Source organism: Falco cherrug, chromosome 6 (assembly GCF_023634085.1).
Source record: "Falco cherrug isolate bFalChe1 chromosome 6, bFalChe1.pri, whole genome shotgun sequence".
In the NCBI taxonomy this organism is placed as follows: Eukaryota; Metazoa; Chordata; class Aves; order Falconiformes; family Falconidae; genus Falco; species Falco cherrug.
In genome coordinates, this window is record NC_073702.1 from 8,644,070 (window position 1) to 8,667,853 (window position 23,784).

Sequence of the window (23,784 nt, forward strand, 5' to 3'; positions counted from 1 at the left end):
GATCTTTTCCCCAGTTTAAAGTGTATGCATGGCAAGAACAGTTCATAAAGAACTAATGTGACCACAGATGGGATGAACATATGAAACATCTGGCAGAGAAATGTTAACGCAACCATAAAACTTACTGCCTTAACACACCAGGATTTTATTATTCCAATATGTATCGTTTTACACTACAAATGCCAAAAATAATTCTGAAAGACTAACACAGCTCCTTCCTGCATAGCACCAAAAACAATGCTGTAGTGTGAAGACAGTGGTGCAGAGATAATAAGAAATGAAAACAAGCACAGAGTAATGCAAAGAAGCCCAGAAAATTTTAAAAATTCCTATCAAAACTAAAACATTTGGCTACAGGACTAAGCGGAACATCCTAAGAAGCAATGAAGGCCATAACTGCTTTATTATCTACTCTGTACATCCTACACAACATTGTCAGGATATGCCCGAGATGTTCAATGGGGAGATTTATAAGCTTCCTGCAAAGCCAGGAACAGATTCCCAATGTGTTAGGCACCATAAAAATACAGGAGAAGCAGAGAATTCTTCTCCAAAACAACTTTCATTTTAAATAGCTGAGGTTGTGAAAAGAGAAGAGAGATACGACACGCAGTGGGGTACATCTCAATGAAGTCTGGGCTGCTTGATGTAATTTTTAATAGAAGACTGATTGTCTTCTGATGCCTTGCAGTAAACTTTTTTAAAATAACACTGCTATAAATCTTCTTGTAACACTTCCATAACACCTTTTTATGTACCCTACAAGAGTTAGTTACTAAGAAAACAGCAGCTGCTATTAATTGTAATAGGATGTGAAGGCAATGGGGAAAAGTTAGGTTTTGTGCAGATGGATAATCCTGCTTAACCTAAAACTATTTAGGAACATATTAACCAACTTCAGTAAGAGACAGGCAAAGAAAAATTACTTCTGGAATTCCATAGCGTGACTTCTTGATATCCTTAAGGCATATTGCTACATATACACTGGAATCAATTGTTTAGGAAAGAAAACGGATTCAGAAGTCAAAAGGAAATTTGAAAATAAAAGCCACGAGGCTCATTCTTATCACTTCATATATAGTATATTGATTTTACTGCATTCTTGTCCTTTACCTCTTCACATCTCATTTGTTTTCTGAAACTGGAAGCTTTCCTTAACAGTGACAATATTTTTAATACACATTTGGTGCAAGGAGTCCCTGTTTACTTCTGAGGACCCCACATACAACCTGGTAAAAAAAAAAAAGCTTATTTTGACCAAATGCCTTTAAATCTCCCAGTCATCTTCTAGTAACAACTATGAAAAGAGTCCTTAGTCTTTTTAAGTATAAAGGCAACTGAACTAGTGAAAAATATTCGTGAATCCACTGGACTATTAACTCATAATTCCTCAGTATTTTGAGCTATATTTTCCTACTTAACCATAATTAAATACATCTAATAAAAAAAAAAATCTTTCTTTCTGAATGTGTAGTGTAAAACATAAAACTTAACAGCAAATGTTAAAACAAGAATGTCAGTGGCAGCCTCCAAACTTCACCAGGCTTGCCAGTAGTTAATAATGCACTACGGAAAAATTTGTCCTTCCTTCCCCCACTAGACTGCTCTTTAATTTGCTGTTTATAGAAGCAAAATTCAGAAGTCTCGGCAAATACAGATGGACAATGCTGCACCAAAGCCATCCTTTTCACTAAAGAGGTCCTTTTCATCCCCAAAAATCTTCATGGGCACATTATATGACCCTCTTCAAGCCTGTGTGGCATTACCACATTCAGTAAACGTTCCATGGAAAGAAGTCCTTTTCTGAGACTTAATATTCCCTTATCATTTTAATTACACTGTTAAACATACAAAACAGAGTTAACTTGCTTCTTCAGTTTTTCTATATTCATGCTCACAACTAACACTTCTTTTAGGTCTCAGAATTCGTAACTCTAATAGCAAATTAATATTTAAATCCCAGATTAGTTCACCCTCCTTTTGCCTTTCAGGAAGTATGTGCATATTGTTTATTAATAATTGCAGATTTTGAAAATTGCAGCCGTCCAACAAACTCCTGGAATAATCAGGCTGTAATACTACATATCCTTTTCACTATAATACTTTTTTTTATTTTTAAAATCCAAAACTGTAAGTTTGAGTGTTTGTTGAGGCTCTAAGCCACTTTTAACGGAAGACTGCCACCTTCTACACCCAAATAGGCAGAGAAAATACCCACACTGCCTAAGATGCAAGTCCCAAACTCTTAGAGGCATCTACCTCAGGACAACCAAGACACCTAAACTCCTGAGACATTAAGAGGATGTTGCTAGCTTTATTTATCCCCTTCCTCATAACCCCCACCTTTCCCTTTCCAGCATCCTAGCTATTCCAGTTGCTCAAACTCTCAGAGTCATATGGAAAACTCAGACAGTGAAGCAGAGTCATAAAACACAATGAGGATGAACAATGGCTCAGATTCCTACAGGCAATTTATTCTTTTATTCTTTATAAAAGATGGGATCTTGGCCAGTTCTGGAATAGCTCCCATAGACAATATATTTATTTGTAAGATTCCTAAGTCTTCTGTTAGCCCAAACATACTACACTTTCTGTGCAGAACACGAGACAAACAAACTCCCAGGTATTCTGAAGGGTGCAAGAGTAGGCCAGCTAATTCAGTGTCATACCCACATCCCAACACACACATGAAAACACCGTCTGGAACAAGTCTTAGCAGTATTCATCCACAAGCAAAACACTGTGCTGCCAGATACGACCCACGTAACAGTCCTTAGAATGATTTTATTGAAGCTAACTATAGGTTTGGAAAACTCAAGTAAACAATTATTCTTAAAAGAAAAAAAAATAAGAAGAGCATCAGGTCACCAAGAAAATAAGTAAACAGTCTGAAATGTTATTGCTGAACCTATGATAATAATTTCATTCTCATCCATAAAATTGCTCGGTAGTTTCTAACCTGATTCAAATAATCATGTAGGACACACAATGGAGCGTCACAGCAAAAGTCTTGCTTTCATCAACTCATGACACAACAGTAAAAGATGCAGAAACAACAGAAACTATAAATGTAAAGACAGTGGTTCAGATAATTACATTAAAACTGTAATGAAAAACCTAACAAAATATATAGCCAATCACACAGGCTATCAGTCAATAAGAACATGCAGCATTTGACTGAAAGCCAGCAGGTAGACCAACAGGAGACTGATGCAAGATAGCCTGCAATTGTCATTTACTACCTAGCTACCTTTTCTATTTTCCAAACGGAAAACTTTAAATGAAACTGATGTTTCTTGAAGCTGTACATGAAAAGAAAGACTGAGAGAAGAAGGATATAAGAAAAAGGATATAAGAATATAAAACAGATAGAAGAAAAACATGAATTCTGGAAAATAAGTAGAGCAGAAATGTAGATGAAGAAAAGAACAAGAAAAAAAAGGCCAAGGCAAGACAGATGCCAAGTTGCAGAAAGGACTTGGATGCAAAGATACAGAGAAAGGAACTGAGAAGTGCTGGCAGTATCAGTTGTGGCATACCACGTGTCTTTTTTTCACCCTGGTTCACATTGCAGTTCTAGCATGACCAGGACTGCAATGAGACTGTTAGGGCATGAAAACCCACAGTTAGCCTGATGTATGCAGTTTGCTCTTTATCCCCATACAGTGGCTCCAAAGATTCCCTTCCATCTGTTTCTGCTTCGTTGTAAGACTCAAGCCTGATGGTCTTCCAAACCACAAATGTAACTTTTTACCTTTCTCTTTCAGGAGAAAAAAAAAAAAAAATTACACCCACAATGCTCAAAGAACCCCTTCTAAGACGTAAAGTATCTTCAGGCTGCTACACTGAACCGATCTGACAAAGCACCTCACCAACCTTTCAACAGCAAAAGATTGTGCCAAATATCTTCCAAACCTATGTTTTAAAAGTTACTATATCCCTTGTTTATGTTCTTCTGAATCATTTTTCTGTATTACTTCCCATTAAAATTAATTTTTCTAAAGCAACAACTAATTCCTCTTTTCATTCTTTCAGTGCTATATTTTGTCCTATTTTTGTTCCTTCTTCATCAAAACCATCTAAGCAATCCTCAGCTCATTTCTTTAATCTCCATTCTTTTCTACCAGTTACACACGCTCCATATCTGACTGATGTCAACTTATGCAGGAATTAATAGTAATTTTTGAGGTATATACTAATTTTCAGCCTGTTAGCAAAGGAAAGGTGGGTTGTGCAACCTGATCTTATTTTTCTGTCCATTTGTCAGTCTCCTGATAGCCATTTTCGAGCCAAATGAAAGTCTTACAGATGTTAAGTTCCTGCAAACTTAAAAAAAGGAAAATGTCCATCTCTCCAGATGAGGCAGATTAGTACTCCTACTAACTTAGTAACCCAATAAAAAACAAGCTGTACTTAACACTATCTTTCCCACAGCTCTTTCAGCAGCCAGTAAACACCAATAAACTGTTTTTATTGCTACTTTTTGTCTAGCCAGCCATTAAAGGAGGAGTTCAGCATCCTAATGTAAGTAAACTGAGACTACGGAATGGTGAATGGTAAGAAATATGGAACATAAATGCATAGAAAAGCAGGCTTCGTTACTCATGCAATAATTTTTTTTTTCTTTATCATACTGTTGTTATGCAAACTAAAAAAGTACATTCATTTCTATGCCTTCATAGCATTGCACGGGAGGAGAAAAGATAAAAGTCAAATCCAAAATCCATGGAACCTGTATCTGAGAGTTCTCTGGGTTTTTTTCAGACTTCCATTTCATGGAACTTTTCTACTATGTTGTTGGGATTTTAAAATCATTAACACAGTTATCATTCAGAAATTTGCCTGTAACATTTTAATTTCCATTAAAATAACAAAAAACATGAAACAATATGTTATTTTCTATTTAAGCAACTACTCTGTTGCTTCTACTCCCATAGCTTTAGCTTGGTATTTTTGATGAGTCTCAGTCATTCCAGTAATTTGGATCTGCCTTCTTTTTCCCCAGAAGACTGACTACAGTTGCAATGCTTGGGATTATTGTAAAACATTACTTCTCAAAATCAACTAATAAAGATCACATCACACAGCTTCAGACTTTTTGTTACATACAATTGGTTGAGAAAATAGGAAAAGTAAAAACTGCAAATTTATATAGACTGAGTCATCATGTAAACAGAGGTTGAGATTCAGCAATCTTTCTTTTATAAACTCAAGTTTTATAATCTGTTTTCTGGCAAATGTCACTATTGAGATCTTCCAGCACGTTCCATCAACATCTGTCTTGCATACCCAAGCTAAAACCAATAAAAAGATTAATTACATCAAAATAAGAACCTCTCCCGATGCTCAAACACATTAAAAAGGTTAATCATGTGCCTTTTAGTCCTATTTACTCAACGAAGTACATTCTTCATTTCCATTAAGTTTAATCATCTTTGTGCACAAGTCACATGCTACTTAGAGCTACAGTAAGCCAATGACATTTGATGGGTTAGCACAGGACAATAAAGCAGTAACATGCAGTAAAGTGACCTAGAAACTGTCACAAAATATATGCATTTTCATTGACGTCAAAGGAAGCCTCTTCAGTGACAATCACCAAATATGTCAAGTAATGTCTGAATTATCAGACTTCATAATGGAGCTACATTTAATTGCTACATTGAATCTTTTAGCCCAAGAATAACTACTTTGATCACTACAGTGATTTTAGAATGTACACAAAAGAAAATCTATTAACCAATAAATATATTATACTTTTAAATAGCCTCTCCTGATGAGCAAAAAAATTTGTGAAAGTAACCTGGGAAAAACAGCGTGTTTTCATTAATTGATACAAATTTTTCCATTTTACTGATCACCATAGCATCAAAATGAGTCAGCAGCACAAACAAATTATCAGCATTGTTTATATATATCCATATGTATTTAGTGTATACTCCTCAAAGAACCAATTTTTTTTGTTTGTTTTATTCAACATGATACAGAGACATTAGCATTTTTCACTTAGATCAACAGCTTAAAAGACATGTTGAAATGTTTACATGTTTATCAACTAAAAGAGTCATCTTTGTACATGACAGAGTAAATCAAAGCCTGCAAATCATTCACTTGAGAGTTCTGAATATTGCTGAATAACGAAGTATTTGTTCCCTCTTTTCTTCTTATCATGTATTAACATATCTGAGACACAGTGTTTAGAGCAAACACTTTGAAATGCAATCCTAGACTGTGTCCCACAAAATTTTTTCTCCCAAATAATTTAGGCAGTTTTTATGTTCAGCAGCTGGCATGATGCACAAAAACAACATGAAGCTGGCCTAAGAACCATACAAGGTGCAAATGAGCCCTTCTTGTCTGAAGCTTTTGATTTCCTAATGTAATACTATTGAGTAACACTCACTCCAAGTCAGAAATTAATTCTGCATCGCTGTAATCATTGAAATGCCTGTAGAGATCTCCTCATTTACATTCTTTATATATGCAAGGACCAAAGAGAGAAACATTAAATACAGATCCCTAGAAATACCAAGGAGCTTTGTACATCTTAGAGCATGGCAATGAAAGAAGCATAACCAAACTTGTCAGCTGAGCAAAACTATACTGACCAGAACATCAATTCATTCTTGGAGAGCAATAATTAGCAGAGCTGTAGATGTTTTATGGATCTTTTATAAAACTTGGTTTGATGGAGGAAAGGCCAGAGGGAAGACCAATTACCCAGCACTGTAGGTGGTAAACAAGATGTGGTTGTTTTCTAGTTCTCTCCATTTCCTTACTCCAAGCAACATTTGCATTTCCTTACAGAAAACCACTGTACACTCCTTTTCACAGAAGCTCATCAACTTACTGCTCAGTAATAAAAATCTGTGTTCTCTGATATTCTTTGGACTCTTGTTTTTGCCGAATGCTTTTCATGAGCAGGTTTATCACAGTTTCTAGATTTCTCAGGTAAATTTTTCTAGAGTAGAATGTAATCATGTTAGAGAGACTGTTGCTTAGCCTCTGTTGTCACTTAATTTTCCTCAAAGGGGAATTGCTAAAGCAGATATTAAACAGCTAGCATGCAGAATTCAGAAAACTGGAAAAAGGGACTAAGTGGTTGTATTGTAGTGCCTTGAAGAAAATTAGACAAATATCTAAATCTTTAAAAGCTACTGGAAGCCCAAAACTATGAACATAGCTACATTAGACAACACAGGAAAAAGGAGATATTAATACATAATTTATAAATGTTAAGACCACAGCACAAAAATTAACTAACTTGCCAAATATCTTAAGTGGTACGTGGCAGAAAGGACTTGTAAAGTACTTGACAAACACTAATCACAATCTCTTCCTCTATACTCCTGCACTTTTAATGTTGTTATATAATTGAGAGGCTTAGTGCTTTTATAATTTTAGATTGTTCAAAGTCTTTTATTTAAATATCAGCATTTCTGTATTACCACTAAACACTTTATTTCTTTAGAAGTTTGTCAACATATAGAAGATTCACAGTATTTTAAGAACACGTATGGTGAAAGTTTAAAACCATCACAACAGCAATTTCCTCAGTACTTTCCTGAATCATCAGCCTGCTCAATCACGTTGGTTCTGACATTAATTTAGGTGATAATGAAATAAAGATGAATAGAATAAAAAGTACAGGAGGGCGGGCGAGTCTTGACTTCTACTTTACAGTGACCTTTATTTTGATTTTTTCCCAATACTGAAAAAATGGGGGTTTACTGTACTGTATTACAGGTCAGAAAAGTACTTAACACTATGATGCTTTAAGTAAACAAAGTTACAATCTTATTAAATATTTGACAACTAGTGAAGTCACAGAAAAAAATATAGCTGAATTTATTTTCTGTAATAAGCAAATTCAAATGAAATACTAAATCATTTCCTAAATAAGAAAGGTTCCATATATTAGTGTTTTAATTACGCCAAGTAATTGTCCCAAGAAAATCTCTACATTTTGCACCATTTCATTAGTTTCATTACATTTCATTAGTGCAAGCAAATGTAATTAGGTAAAAACAAACAACATTTTTAAGGTTTAACTTCAAATCAGCTACACCAATTCATGATGATGCTTTTTAAAATCTAAATGCATACATACCCAGTAGCATCTGCAGTAACTACTATATATATTTTTTGATTGTCCAGTAGAAGGGATAATTTACATATGAGTAGGTAGACAGATAACTCTGATATTTTTTTTTTTACGAGAAAATAAAACCATAAAACTATATTAAATAACTGCTGACAGTATTTTTAAGATGTAAAAATCACATTTCCTTCTAGTCAATCCATTATTTGAAACATAACTAAGCAAAAAAAAAAAAAGACAGCATAAAGATTTCTCTAACGTCAACAAAACACTGTAGCTGGTGATTAGAAATTAATTGTTTCCACAGCTTTTAAGTACATTTGTTGCCATCATATTGCAAATATTCAACACTAACAAATGGAAAACTAGAAGTCACATTGCCGTGCTTAGTAATCCAGATTTCTTTTTTTCTTCTCAAATCTAACTCTGTTTTCCTGTAAGGAGAAGACAGAAGAGAACACCACCTTCTAAATTTATTAAAGAATTTGAAATTTCTAAGGGAAATTTTCAAAACTTTGAAAAAAATTTGTAATTCAACTTTTGCTTTTAGTACTAAAATAATGAACCAGTTTACTGGCAAATAATAAAAAAAATGCCACTTACTCTTTAAATTCAAAACACACTCCCCTTCTGCAGTAAAGCCATTTAAGCTCTTTTTCCTTAAGAAACGTGTAATCTTCCAATAACAGCACTATTGTGAACTTCAAAGTCTAGGTAACATGTCAGTAAATACACCACAAATGCCAGAGATGATAATATAGTATAGATTAGTACTTAGTGGTAATGTCTGACCACATGCCAAAGGAGTGGGTTTACAGTTCTCATTTGCAGACCAGGGGACTTAATAAAACTGGCAATATGGGTTTTTTTTCGCTGGATGGAGAAATCATAATGCACTCTTACAGCATGACCATTACATTGTAACTAAGTGGTTAGAAATTACCACTTACTGTTTTTCTCATCTGGAAAGTTTGATTAACATTCTCTATAAAGAACTGCAAGTCTTAAGCTACAAGACAAACCAAAGTACAACTCCAGTTCACAGCACACTGCACTGCTGATCTAAGTAATGTGACTACAGTTTAAACAGAATATTGCTCAAGTGGATAAATATCTCACATACAGTTCAAACGGAAGAAAGAATGAATTGCAAGATCTTAAAATGATATCACTGTAAGCATTTACAATGCTGGCAGCCTCCTCTACTCATGAAATTTAGGGAATTGTTTATCTGGCCCTCACATCACCTGATTCTAAGACATGATAAAGATTATTCTATTGTTTAACATTGTTATTTTTCATTGCTTCAGATTAAGACTTTACTAATTCAATTTCTAGCTGCTTTTCTTTTAATATGTTATCCTTCATAGTCTATCTTCAAACAGAAAACAGCCTGAACTAATTCCTCGTAATGACTTCTTTATTTAAATTATATAAATTATATAAATAAAAACCTTACCTATTTTTAAATTAAGTGAACTTGCAAAACAACAATATAACACCAGCATGTCTAGTTCACAAGCTACAATGTCGATTAATGGCAAAAGCATTTGCAGGGTAATCATACAGGTGAAAAAGTAGGGCAGGTAGAACAGCATGAACAACAGAACACAGGAAAAAAATTGTACTAACATTTACCAAAAGCAAAGTGCACCTGATTTCCCTGCATGCTTAGCACTGTTGTGAGATTCATTAAGCAATAATTAAAACCACACCACTTCCAGAATTATACAGATGGGTAGCTCTTAGTCAAGTCATGGGCAGAAAGGACATGAATCAAGAATATGATTACATTCCAGCACTGACAATTGAATCTCGTGCTTTTTCTCAGATGACACTGGTCCATCCTGCTTATGCTACCACTATGGCCCAACTTCTTCCATTCTTCTCAAAGTAATGATGACATATACCATAGCTTAGAATACTTCCCTTCATTTTGCTCCTTGTCCAGCATTTATGGCTTGAAGTACAGTCCAGTTAAAGTACAAAGGCTAGAAATTAATAGAACACTTCCCTGAAAAGAGATACCTGAAAGATGAGAGCAACAAGAGCAGTAGCAAATGCTGCAACAGTGATTCCTCCTGCTCTTTGTGTTTGGAAAAGACAAAGACAACCACTACAATCAAAGACTATTATTCATTTTCTTCCTTTTTTCCTCCATGCCTCGCAGAGAATCAAGTTGAACAGCAAAGCTTTCCTCTTTTTTCAGCACAGAAAACAGAATACACTCAGGTGCCAATAATGAACTGGTACAAAAGATCTCCAGGGATAAAGGGCTGATATTAAAGGTACATTAGCTAAGCACCTTCCTAAAGATGGTGCCACATCATCACTAAGCTGCTCTAACCATTTTCTTCAATTTAAAGCAACTGCAACTTGAAATTTATCCCAGAATATTTTAAAACATTACACAGAAAAAGATACTGGTTACTTAAAAAAAATATTTACAAGTACTTTTTAATAGAAGAATGAGATACTATGTTATGACTTCTCCCATATTAAGTTACAATTAACAATAAAGTAAATTATGCAAAATTCTGCTTCCAACAACATCACAGAAACTCATGGCCCCTTTCAGATAAGATTCCTCTAACTTGCCCAGAAAACTTAGTTAATCATAAAATTTACAAAGGAATATGAAGAACAATCCTAAGACATTCCACATAGTCATTGCAGAGAACTATTAAAAATACTGAGTTTAAGCTGCATGTAAGAAACATAACAGGTGAGTACAGGCGTTATACAGCAATGACACCTATCAAAGCTACACTGTCACCTAGGTAAAGTTGAGGTGGGGTTAACAAAAGTCACTAGGTAAAACATTCAAAGCAAAAAGAGGAGTAAGGTGACTGATATGCTGTTAAATGCGCTGCTATACATGAAAACTAAATCTAAATATAAGCCTATATTTGCTATGAAATGTTATACAATTCGTCTACAGACAGATGTCTGTATAAAATGGAGTAGTATTGTAACCTTCAACTATAATTCCATCACACAAGGAAGTGTAGCACAAGACTATAACACACATCCCTCTCTGGTTTGGAACTATTTTTTTTTCCATATACCTAAATTCCTTCCACAAGGCTTTTTCCTCCAGGTGTTAGATAACATCAGCTTCCTTTCATCTCCATCCTTAATTTCACATTTTACACAGCTTTGCTTCAATGCACTCCCAACACCTTGCTTTAGCTTCACTTTTTTCAGCATAGGTAAAAAGCCCTAAATAAATGCAGAGGGCTATACAGGTATTGTACTACAATTGCAGGTTCCAGCAATGCCAGTCGCAGTCATTATACCCAACCAAAAAAATAGTATGACTCAGAGGCTTCCAGACTGTGAAGCTAACAATTCTCCACCTAATAAATCAAACTGGTACAAGTGGTGTCCATAATCAATGGGCAGCTACCAACGTAGCTAAGCAAACCAATTCAATCTTGCTGTTCTATCACAACATATGGGCAAGGTAACAAACACCTCAGCCAGCAGATTACATCATGCTTTGAGATACAGATGAATAATTTTAGCAGACGTAAACCTCCACAAAGAACAAACAAAAAAACCAGCTTTAGGTTGACACCCAATATGGGAAAGCTTGAGCAATTAAAGTCTGGCAATTTATATGGAACTAAATTTTTATAGGTCTTTTAGACAGTGTTAAATACAGGGCTACTACATTTCCTTTTAATTAAAAAAAATATCTATACACAACTGAACTGGGAGCAAGTTTCAAGCAGAACAGACAGACTAAGAACAAAAGGTAAGATTTGCCCCTTGAAATTCTCTCCTTATTATCTGCAGAAGAGTATTTTGCACAAGAGGCAGCTTCTTGGTTCCGTACAGTTAGTACTATATATAAAAGATGACATTAAATCAGAGACAAGGTGGAAAAAATTGCTAAATACTTTGCTGGAATGTAGTACCATAGAAAAATGTATAATTATTTTTGTAAAAAAAAATTTATTATTTATGTTTAAATAAGTCTTCAGGAAGTTCTTAAATGTCAGTTTTAAGATTCTCAAAAACACACATCAAATGAAACAACTTCTGAATTCTAGTACTAGCAGTTTTAAATATCAAAAGTTTATTTTCCAAACATTAAGAGATAAGGGGGAAAAAAAAGTAGCCTGATTTGTTTGGGGGGGGGGGGCGGGGTGTGGGGGGGGGGGTGTGGAGCGGCACAAATTTACAGACCTGTTTTTTCCATTTTGACCACTATATAGTCACGCCATAATTTGATGCTTCTCATTTTAGGACATTTTTCATTACATTGTAGGACAGTAAATTTTTTTGGTTTCCTGTAAATACATGCAAAATTAAAATGTCCACCAAGCCCATGCAAATTCTGTCCTATTCTATCATATGGTTAAGTGGAATATTATCATAAATTTCAGGACAGTGCAAGTTGCATACAAAGAACAAATTGCAAAGTATTCAGATTGGTTCCATCTATCTGATAAAAACAATATTAACTTATAACATAAATAAAGAAAATCAAACATTTCACCATGGTAAAGGTCTTAATGTGTGTCAGAGCCTTCAAAAGGTGCGTAACAAGAAAATATAACAGGATAACACACAAGAAAATAACTTTCTTCTATCATAATGAGTCAATTAGATAACCAAATATTCAGAATTTCATGAATTAATTCAGCTCACCAGATTTGCAGGGGGAAACAGTTAAACAGACTAAAAAAATTCAAGACTTGGGAGATTTCAGGAGTAATCCATAGTAGCTTAACAGAAAAAGTCACTGTAGAATATATTGAGTTTATTTAAAAGAAACCGTTGATTGTGGTGAGCATTGTTGTGTGGCAGACCAAAAATGAAAGCAGTCCATAAGTACAGGCTTTTTAGCACAAAACAAAGATAGGAGGAAACGTAAATTGTTTGTCCCTTCCCAAATTAGTAGTATTGGGAAAGGTAACAGCATAATGAAAAGCAAGTCCAATCAATAGATCTATCAGGTCAGCAGTCAGCCTGTCATCCTACTAGGTACAGCTCTAAGATCTTTGCTAAATATCTCAACGAGTAAATATCTTAATGAAAAACAAAGATCTTTTCATGCAAAAAGAAAAAATCAAAAAACATTCACATTTGGAAATGTCCTTAACCTACGTAATCTATGCAGTGTATGTTTGTATTACAAGCATTTCAGCTTGCCTTCACAGGAAGCTCACTGAAAAGAAAAACCACAATAAGCCAAATACAATCTATTATGCTACTAATAAGTGCATATTGTGCAATAGTTCAGTAAAAAGCAGAATAAATCTTAGCATCACAAATTTCAAGATTATCTTAAAAATTACAAAATTATTTCAGAAATACTTAAAAATACATTATCTCAGGATAAAGGTTAACAATGCTCAAATAATAAGAATCTACAGCATCTGAATCCTAAAAAAAATAGTTTTAAAAAAAGTAGCCGGTTCAACTAAGTGATAACAGCAGGATAAACAGCTACAGACATTTAAAGAAAGGCAATACTGTAGAGAAGTAATAATTATCTCTATGGAAGAATGATTTCTACATGATTACCATGATGGAACTTCATCCCAACTTCCATTAGAAGTCAATCAACACCACTTGCAATGGAAAAAAAAAAAAAACAACACATAATGGAGCTAAAAAATAGCTTCTAACTATAGACTTCACACCACTATTTATTTATCTAAGTGCCTTTAAATTTGAAGCTTGTAATAAAGACTGTGGGCAGAAGGGAAAAGGTTTTATGAGGAATTCATAGACCACATCAGCACTATTCTCAGCCTTAACAGAAACTACACAGAAAGGCCTTTTCTCAATTTAATTGAAGTTTACAATAATTGAACTCAGTTACCACTTTTCAATACATACGTGAAAACTAGACACAGGAATTTAAAGATTGAGAACTACTCTTATATTGGGAGGAAGAAAGGAGAAAACAGAACTATTTTACAGAAACACTTCGGCACTGAGGTACTTCACTGAAACAAGATGGATAGGATGAAACAACAAGGATTCCATTCAAAGCTTTCCTGAAATATAGCTAACCGGAAAAAGCAAAAAAATGGTTTCTGAAATGGTTATATATTCTCATAACCTTAAAATGACTGCCTGCAAGCATGGGTCCAGTGTTGTGCTTCTGGAATCCAAGCTACAGCCCATGGAATGCTCTAGCAACCTGAAACTACAAGACCAAAAGACATAAGTTTCTTACGGAAACAATGACAAAGTTAACTGTCATCATGCAAGCAGTACAACTTTAATCACATTTTATAGGTACAAGATCCATTCAGTAAGATATCCAAGGAGCAACATGTGAAATGGCAAAAGATCAAGATCTGATAGCCAAGAAACATAAATCTGATCCCAAGATCCCTGTGCTACAATTTTACTGTCCAATGCCTGGTGAGTGCAGTTAATCCATAAAAAACCCACACCAGGCTCGCTGATCTTGATTAGATGAAGTAAACTTAAAGGAACGGGAACAAGCAGCTGGTAGCCCCTGCTAGTACACGTGGCCTATTATGTACAGAAAATCAAGGATCTACTGCTGACAGTTACTCAATCACTTTGATGACAAGGGCTGACAAAAATGCCACCAGCACATTAAGGAGAAAGCTCTAATAGACACTGTAGAAATGGCTCCCATCAAACAGCTCTCACTGACAGCTCTCACAGTCCTGTAATACCTTTATCAATGACCTGGACAAGGGGATCGAGTGCACCCTCAGCGACTTTGCAGATGACAACAGGTTGGTGGGGAGTGTTGATCTGCTTGAGGGCAGGAAGGCTCTGCAGGGGGGTCTGGACAGGCTGGATCAATGGGCCAAGGCCAGTTGCATGAGGTTCAGCAAGGCTCAGGGCCGGGTCCTGCACCTGGGTCACCACAACCCCACACAGCGCTACGGGCTTGGGGAAGAGCGGCTGGAAAGCTGCCTGGTGGGAAAGGACCTGGGGGTGCTGGTCAACAGCCGGCTGAACATGAGCCATCGGTGTGCCCAGGTGGCCAGGAGGCCAACAGCATCCTGGCTTGTATCAGCAACAGTGTGGCCAGCAGGACCAGGGCAGTGACTGTCCCCCTGTACTGGGCACTGGTGGGGCCCCACCTCGAATCCTGGGTTCAGGTTTGGGCCCCTCACTACCAGACAGACACTGAGGTGCTGGAGCGTGTCCAGAGAAGGGCAACGGAGCTGGGGAAGGGGCTGGAGCACAAGTTCTATGGGGAGCAGCTGAGGGAACTGAGAGAAACAGGGGCTCGGGAGGACCTTATCACTCTGCAACTACCTGAAAGCAGGTTGTACCAAGGTGTGTGTGAGTGTCTTCGCCTAAGTAAAAATAGACAGGACAAGAGGAAATGGCCTCAAGTTGCACCAGGGGAGGTTTAGGTTGGATATTAGGAAAAATTTCTTCACTGGTGGTCAAGCAGTGGAACAGGCTGCCCAGGGAGGTGGCAGAATCACCATCCCTGGAGGTATTTAAAAAGCACATAGATGCTATGCTTAGGGACATGGTTTAGTGGTGGACTAGGCAGTCCTGGGTTAACAGTTGGACTTTATGATCTCCAAGGTCTTTTCCAACCTAAGTGATTCTCTACGATTCTGAACAGCCTCAGTGGAAAACAGGCACACAGTTTGCCTTAATCTACTCCCCCGTGCTGTACTGCATACTGGTTCCCACTGTTGCTTCTTTCCTTTTGCTCAGATTTGCTCTTTCCAATGACAGGACAGATGTTTTTTCAGCCTGCCGAGCATTTATGCTGACCTCCATGGGGAGATCTGCAGAATCTTTCCTATAAAAGAGCAAGGCAACACCAAGTACCCAGAACATACATCCCTTCACTGGTCTGTAGTACACTGTCCCAAAGAAGCAACTTCAGAATTACCATCATTGATAATGTCAATACTCAAACTATGCTTCTGCAAAGATACGACTATGTTTTTTCAAAATTCAATTATCCAGGCTCATATTAACCCCAAAACCCTTAATGCTGTAGTTCAGTTTACAGTGATTATATTAATAAGTCATGAAGGAATAATTCTCCACATTTATTTACACTACAGCAGCAACACTTCAAAGACACTTAGGGTGACTAATTAGGTAATAAATGAAAATCATCACTATGCATGGCAAATACTTGCCTTCTAAATAATACAAAAGCACAAAAACATGCACTTGCAAATTTTCACTTGCAAAAGTGACAACGGCAGATTAATACTAATCAATTTGAAGTTTAAATAACATGCTCAGCTCAATTCAGGGTGAATAAAATACAGTAATTCGCACAATTGCTTAAGAGTACTTAATCCTGTGCTAGATTTCCTACTTCCAGTAACACATGCATTTCAATATAAAAAAATTCTACAGCCACAGAATTTTACCCTGAATATGACCAGCAAAGTACTGGGAAGTGTGCCATTTGCTTTTTAATCAATACCATCCCACCCAACAGTTCATACACAGAAAAATCCACACAGCCTAACTTCTCCAAAGCTTCCAAGCATGTCTGTTAGGTATAATGAAGGGGAAAAAAAGTTTTATCTGAAAACTTAATATCTAAAAGGGAGAAAAATTATCTTTATAACAGTTTTAGGTTATAAAGTGACAAATTTTATAGACATTTCATACATACATATATATATATATCTCTCATGTTTCAGGTTCTTGAGCAGCACCCTTCATGATAGCTTAGCCTTCCAATTATAACACAGCTGATCAAATAGTAGGAAAGTGTTACCTGCCTGGATAGAAACTGACATCTTTCCCGTTGCTGCACTAATGAAGATGTCTGCATCCACATGCAGCAGCTGGGGAGTCAGCAGAGGCAAGGCAGCAGTTTTATTATTAGCAGTGTACATTGAGAAGCGCATTAGTTTCATGTGTTCATGTCTACAGTTGAAGGTATAAAGGGGAGAAATAACTCCTGATCCCAGCTCCCTCATACATGAGTAACACACAGATGCAGGATGCTGATGTTGGAATAAGCACAGGGAATGCATTCTTTCACTCAAAAAAAAAAAAAATCCACTGTGAACAGCTAACTCCTCTCTCTTTGAATCATAACCACTGTATCACTCATATTCCAGCCCTAGGGAATAAAGCAAGAGCTTTAGTCAAAAATCAGTGAAGATTGTCAAAGTAAACAAGTGTCTTATCACATTTTTCACTGGCCCATGAAATGACACAGTGCTTTGAGAATGTACATATAAGCAAGAGGCTCAGTAATCTAGAGACAGCCTTCACTGTCACATTTCTTAAGGAAGCTAAGGCAGCACATACTCTTTAACAAGCTTCTGTCACTTTTCTAACACATAACACCACAACTTTTTATGCTGATCTATTCAGCTACATATGGGAGTTAATACTGGGTTTCACTTTCAATCATCTAGAGGTAAAGCACAAAGAACTGCATTTTGTCTCATTCAGGAGCACTATACCAGAGCTCTATGCACACACAACCTGTACAATCCGTTCCACTTTTTCTGTGAAAGTCTTAAGAAAGATTATAGACCAGTGTATGTTTTCATGTATGTAATTTTTTTTCTGCGCTCAAAAGTAAACTGCTGATAGACTTGCCTTGCAAAAGGCTTGCTTCCACCTCCGTAAGGAAAATCTCCAACTTCTATCATGAAAAAGGAATTATAAATAAAACCATTTTTCTTCCTTTTAGGACAACTGTATGATACTACTGAGATCTTGCATTTCTTTCATGTGGCTGAAGTGGCTATGGTGACTGAGCAAGAATATCCTAAAAAAAGTTTAAAAAACTCGCTGAAGTCAACAACCTGTAATAACTACATGTAACCACCCAGGTACTTCACAGGACATCACATCACACTGCAGTGTTATGTAGAGTGCAAAAAACCAGATCACAAAGACAGGAAGGTTAGGACACATGTTGCATCAAGTCTGCAGTGGACCCAGACTTCTCAACTAAGGCATGATGCAAGGCTTGCTTACTAACCTAAACACACAGTTCATACATACAGTCCTTTAGGATTCACTGCCCAAGCAACCACCACAAATTATATCCTTCAAAGACTGAAGTGTGCTTTGAGCACACTGATAATCTGCTAACACTGAACTGACAGCAACGTATCACAGCCCTGGGGACAAAAGCTTGAGCTACTCAGCTCTTCCATTAGATATGGTGGTAAGAACGCACGGTCAAGAGGAACAAGACCTGGATTCAATGCCTTGTCAGCACATGGGTTCTCCAGTCCAATCTTCCATCTCCCTGGGGTGTGACCTTGTTATCAAATTACAGGATAAAGTGGAGACCAGCCTGCTCATATTCTATTGCTGTTGTTACCCTAAATAGCACAGAATAAGCACCAGAAAACTTCCTGTTGTATGAGAGAAAACAAAAGGGAATGTGATTGCTCCTGTAAGGAGGGCACTCTCCAAAAGGAAAAGATCCTGCCCATTCCTACCTTTCTCTTCAGAATACCGTGTTTTATTAAAAGGCTTTACAGCACAAAAGGCATCAAAATCGGGCAGATTCAACTAGTGACACTTTCAGCATGATCTGAATCTTATGAGAACCGTTGAAGTTTCAGTGATCGTGACATACAAGCCCACTAGCTCAAACCCACGCATATAACCACAAAATAATATAGTAAAAACAGTCCTTGGCATCATAAAAAGAAAACAAGTAGTCAAGTTTTTTAAAAAAGTTTCTCTGGTACGAACACTTCACAAAATTGAGAAAAATAATCATTTCAGAAGTTAGTTTTCTAAGCACATAAAGCTTTTAAAGCTCAGAAGAGACGTAACATCGAACTTCCACAGCATTGAGCCTATCAAACAACACAGGCACAGCAGTCACAACTTCAGCAGTTTGAAATATGTTCAAAGTGACAAATTCCGATTGAATATAGACAACTAAGGAATATACTGCATTTTATGTAGTTCAACTTTTTTACCTGCCCAGATTCTTGTGAAAAGCAACAAAGTATAAAATGCAGGTCTAAAATTTTTCCTGTGTGCCTTTTTAAGCTGTCAGCCTGTAAAATCAATTATTTCTCTGAGAAGGAATGCCTTTAAAAAAAGAGATTGCTAAATAATCTTGAAACAGGCTAGATCAATTTTCAGGGGCAAGGGATTGTTTGTATCTATAGCCTTTAAGTAAGGAAGGATGTCATTCCCAAGAAGTTTTCCCAAATTAAATAGTAATGAAGCCTTATGTAAAAAAAATATATATATGTATATTTATAGAAATATACACCCACACAGATTTTTTGCTTTTATTCTAGAAAAGGGGTGTCTTTTTTTTTTTTTAAACAGGCCAACTACTTATGTCCTTTCTGTCAGCAGTGGGTGTCATCTCTCAACCACACAATGAGGGTGCAACTTATCTCTCCTGACTTTACACTACTCAGTCAGGGCTCCCTTAACTTTTTTACTTTAAACTTTTAAACCAAGACATTTCCAGAGACCAGTCTATCTCATCCCAAAATAGCCTCTGAAATAGCTGGGATGAATGATGCTCAGGAGATATCCCTTCTCTCGAATAGTTGTATGAGCTACTGTAACTAGCTCAAACTTCAATAGTCATTCTTAGATTCTGAAGATTGACAAAAGAAAAATCTAGCCTCTGTTTGCACATTTACCCATCTCAGGAACTGTACTGAAAAGAAGTTTCAATTACTGCTGGGATCCATTCAGTGCCCATGGCAGTCTGCTCCAGGCAGGTGTACTCTCATCTTCTCATGCGGATTACAAATTTCAACCTACTTCAAAACTGAACATAACCTAAAAATCTTAGAAACGCAAAGAAAATATCTGTAAAATTAGGCAGCAAATTTTATTTATGTTCACTATGTTTATTATTTATGTTTATTTATGCTTCACTCAGAGCTATCTATATATTCATAAACATGCTCATAAGAGCAATGCAAAATCAAAGCAGCTGCCTAACTTGGTTAAAAAGAGGCCTCTGGTGGCAGTTGTGAAGTATAACTTCTCACAGTTTTAGGAATTATGTATTTTGATGACAATTTTCTACATAAAAACAGCTACAGAAAGCAGACTAAGCAGTTAGATTTGCAGTGAAAATTCTGACATATTACTGCTCATCTCCAAAGTACTAACCATGTCAGCCAATTCTTCTTCATGCCTATACCACAGTTGTCAAATTAGTCTTAAAGTTGCATATATTTCCACTTAAGTAAAGCATCTCATTCTTAATAGCTGCATTGAAAACTTCAGTATTAAAGTTAATTGTTACTATCTTTAGAAATGAGTCAAGTTAAGGTTATGAGACCTGCTCATCCCCCAACACCAACCATGAAGGCACCTTGATTTTGCTTAAAAATTACATAGATTGACATGGAAAATTCACAGAAGTATTCAGATATAATAATGCAGCATTTCTTGGGTAAGCACAATAATAAAATAAGCCTGCAGAGTAAAACACATCAGACTGGCAAATGCATACGACTTCTGTAAAATTCAATTCCTTTCTCCTTTCTATTTCAATTCCTGACCCACACGCAACAACATAGGGAACCCAAATGTTAGGCACATGATTAAGAACAATTACATGGCCTACAAGAAGCTAAACAAGGCTCCCGGCCTTCTAGAAAGAGCTAGCAGACAGAACCATAATAATAAAGAGAATTGTAACAGATACGTTAGGGTTGGCATAAAAGGTACGTGAATGGAGACACGTGTACAGAAACTGAAAGCAGCAGCAGGCCAACAACTGAAATAACAGCCTGTACTGATCACAAAGGACACCATGGGGTGTGTTTTAACATCAGATCCCAAACTCCTGCTCTCCAGTAAGATCACAGGACAGACTCCCATCAGCAGAGGACCATGCATCCCGGCACCAATGAAATGGCAATAAGGTTGCAGTATATCTCATGCACCATCCTTTTCCTCTGCATCCAACAGGAGAAGATGACAGACATACTTCAAACATATGTAAGACAAGGAAAAACAAAGAGTTGGCCTGAGACCTAAGGAGGCTGATTAATAGTCTGAGGCAAAGGGCAGCCTGTCACAGCTGATGATTTGCTTATTGGTTGGACTGCAGTAAAAAGCAATCCTGTTATCATGGAAGAGTCCACAAATAGGACTTCAGCAGACCAATGGCCAACGGAGAATTTTCTCCGGCATGACCAGCTTTCTGCCCTTCTCTTGATCCTTGACACTGGCATCTCAGGAAGAGAATGACAAGTCCCATCCCAGAACTGACCCTGTAAGCCACTGTTATCTGCAACAGCTGCACCAAGCAGTTCCTCTTGGGATGAGGCTACAGCAAGCAGCTACAACTATCATTTCCATCCTTCTATTTATGCTGGCTATTACATTAAAAGCTGTTCAGGATGCAAATTAAGTTAAAAAGTTTCAGTGTTGCATACTACAAATGCAAACCACTAACTATTTTCAGCTGAGCAGAACAGACAAGATCTACAGAAGAAGATAATTTAACATTTCTCCCATCAGACCGGCCAGCCTGCAGCCACAGGAGCAGTGCTAAAAACATGTATTATTTGGTATTTATTATCATCAATAGCTGAACTGCCTAGCCAATGTGTACTAAATTTCTCTTGAAATAACTCTTAATTCTTAAACTCATTAACAAATTTAAAGCAACAGGTCTATCTGTTCCATCTGTTTATGCCAGATACCTTAAAAGATGTTCATGACTGAACATAAGCTGAAAATCTTCATGGAATATTTATTTTTAAAGAACAGATTTGCAATACATTGTACAACTAAAGCTCTGCACTTCCTATGCACAGCTATATTTTTTCATGACAGCATTTCAGTGCAAGTCCCATCCAACAAAACAAACTTAACTGCTCTTTCTAAAGAGATGCTTTGTTTTCATAGAATGACAGCTCAAATCTTTGAAAAAAGAAAAAAAAAAATTAGCTACAAAAAATATTGAATAATTTCACTTGTCAGAAGGGATTGTAAAGGATTTATTACTGCCAAAGTTTCTCTTCATATTGATGACAACAACTCAACATGTTTCATTTTTTTTTACAGACAGAAAGTACATCCAAGTAACACGAAATATACTGCAAACACTGAGAACACTTCAATGGAGAAGATCAAATTTTTATGAAGTAACACATAGCTATGCGTTGAAGTATCAACTTTTTTACACATCCACAACCAGACAATAGGACTCCATCCAAACCCACTGGCAGTGCCTCAAACAAACATAATAAAATTCGTGCTACGGAGCTTTGCCATGGTGTAATGGTTCACCTTTCCCTTTATCACAATCTGTTTATGTTTTACCTGACAAAGAGAAAGCCCCTTATTGAGCAACTACAGAATGACAGAACACTTGTCTATGCAATTAAGATACTCCAAATACATGTATAGTCAGATAAGGAGGTGTGCCTGACCTGCCCTGTTTAAACATCTGTACAATCTGACTTAGTTGTAGATACACCGTATTGCCTTAAATTAAAAACTGCAGGCAGAGAAGGTACCTGATAGAATCACAGGACTTAATCAAGCCCATGGCTCTTGTCATCCTTATGGTTATCTTACCTCAGTACACTACAGTTACTAGGCCTGAGTTAACTAAGCTGCAGACATCTCTCAAATTTCAGAGTAACTTGACCAGCAGCATAAAATAAGCTAGTGTACAGCAATTTAATTAGGACCAGAGTTGTTAGTCACAGTCCGGCAGGAATGGATTTGCCAGCTTAAGGAAGCTCACAACTCTAGTAGACGCAGCAAGCATTCTGCTAACCCACACCACTTGTCTGAGCTTAAATCAAGGAAGCCGAGTGAGGGGTAAACCTTCGGCAATGCTCTAACAGTTAATGTTGTAAATAATGAAAGGATAAACACACCTGCAAAACCTTTTGGAGCATTACAGTCCAAAAGCATGTTCACCAGCATGTGTATTGTTGGATGGCCGTCAGGTAACAGCTCTTCTCTCATAGTTCTCAAGTAGCTTGACAAAAAATGGTTTCATGGAAGAGACTTCAGGCTAATTTTCATAAGGTAGCTATGGAAAAGACCTGTCTATAAGTGCTCCCAAACCAGCAAAACTATTTATATTGCATAACTTAAGTTTAACATTATAAATACGTGAATAAAGTACCTCAAATGGGTAAGTGAAAAACTAAGGGGAAAAAAAAAATACAGGCACTGTAAATAATGCACACAAAAAATTGCTATTTAAGGACAACGGGAAAGAGTTAGACAATAAATCAGGAAGGGGGGCAAAAAATCAAGTTTTCTAGATACAAGGTTTCATTTCAACGACCTCCAGTTTGTTTGGGGGTGGTTTTTTAATTTCCCAAATGACACTTAAAAAGCATACCTTAGGATTCTTTCTTTACATTTACAAAGACTTCTGGGAAATACTCCCCCTTCCATTTCTGTAAGGGCTTTCCTCCCAATAACTCTTAGCTGTTGAAGACAAAGCAGTACGGGGCAGAGGGGAGAGAGGGGTAAGCAGACCAAGGTAAATATAAGTACAACAACAATAACTTCCCATGTGTTCTCCGTATATGGAAATTCAGATTCCAGTTTCAGCTGCCTCATGCTTTGAAAGAAGTTTTTTGTAAAAATCAGACTCCCATGGAGCTGACAAGGACTACACAGTACACATGAACTTCAAACCAGATAGTCTGAGAATAGTAAATGTCGCCTTTTCTCACCAGCCCAAGAATTCATATACCTTAAATCAAAACATTTACTTCTGGAAGTACGGATAA

At 36.7% G+C, this 23,784-nt stretch overlaps 1 protein-coding gene across 4 annotated transcripts in view; it reads right to left on the reverse strand.

The window, feature by feature from the left end:
* BCKDHB (branched chain keto acid dehydrogenase E1 subunit beta) overlaps nucleotides 1–23,784 on the reverse strand; it is a 131,915-nt gene that overhangs the window by 66,173 nt on the left and 41,958 nt on the right. Inside the window, exon 9 of one of the 4 annotated variants that reach the window (XM_055713798.1) lies at nucleotides 8,236–8,535. The exons of the other annotated variants lie outside the window; for them this stretch is intronic. Coding sequence (XP_055569773.1) covers nucleotides 8,488–8,535 — 48 coding nt within the window. The 3' untranslated portion in view covers nucleotides 8,236–8,487. Of the gene's footprint in view, nucleotides 1–8,235; nucleotides 8,536–23,784 lie in introns of those variants that run through there. 4 annotated transcript variants of the gene reach the window in all.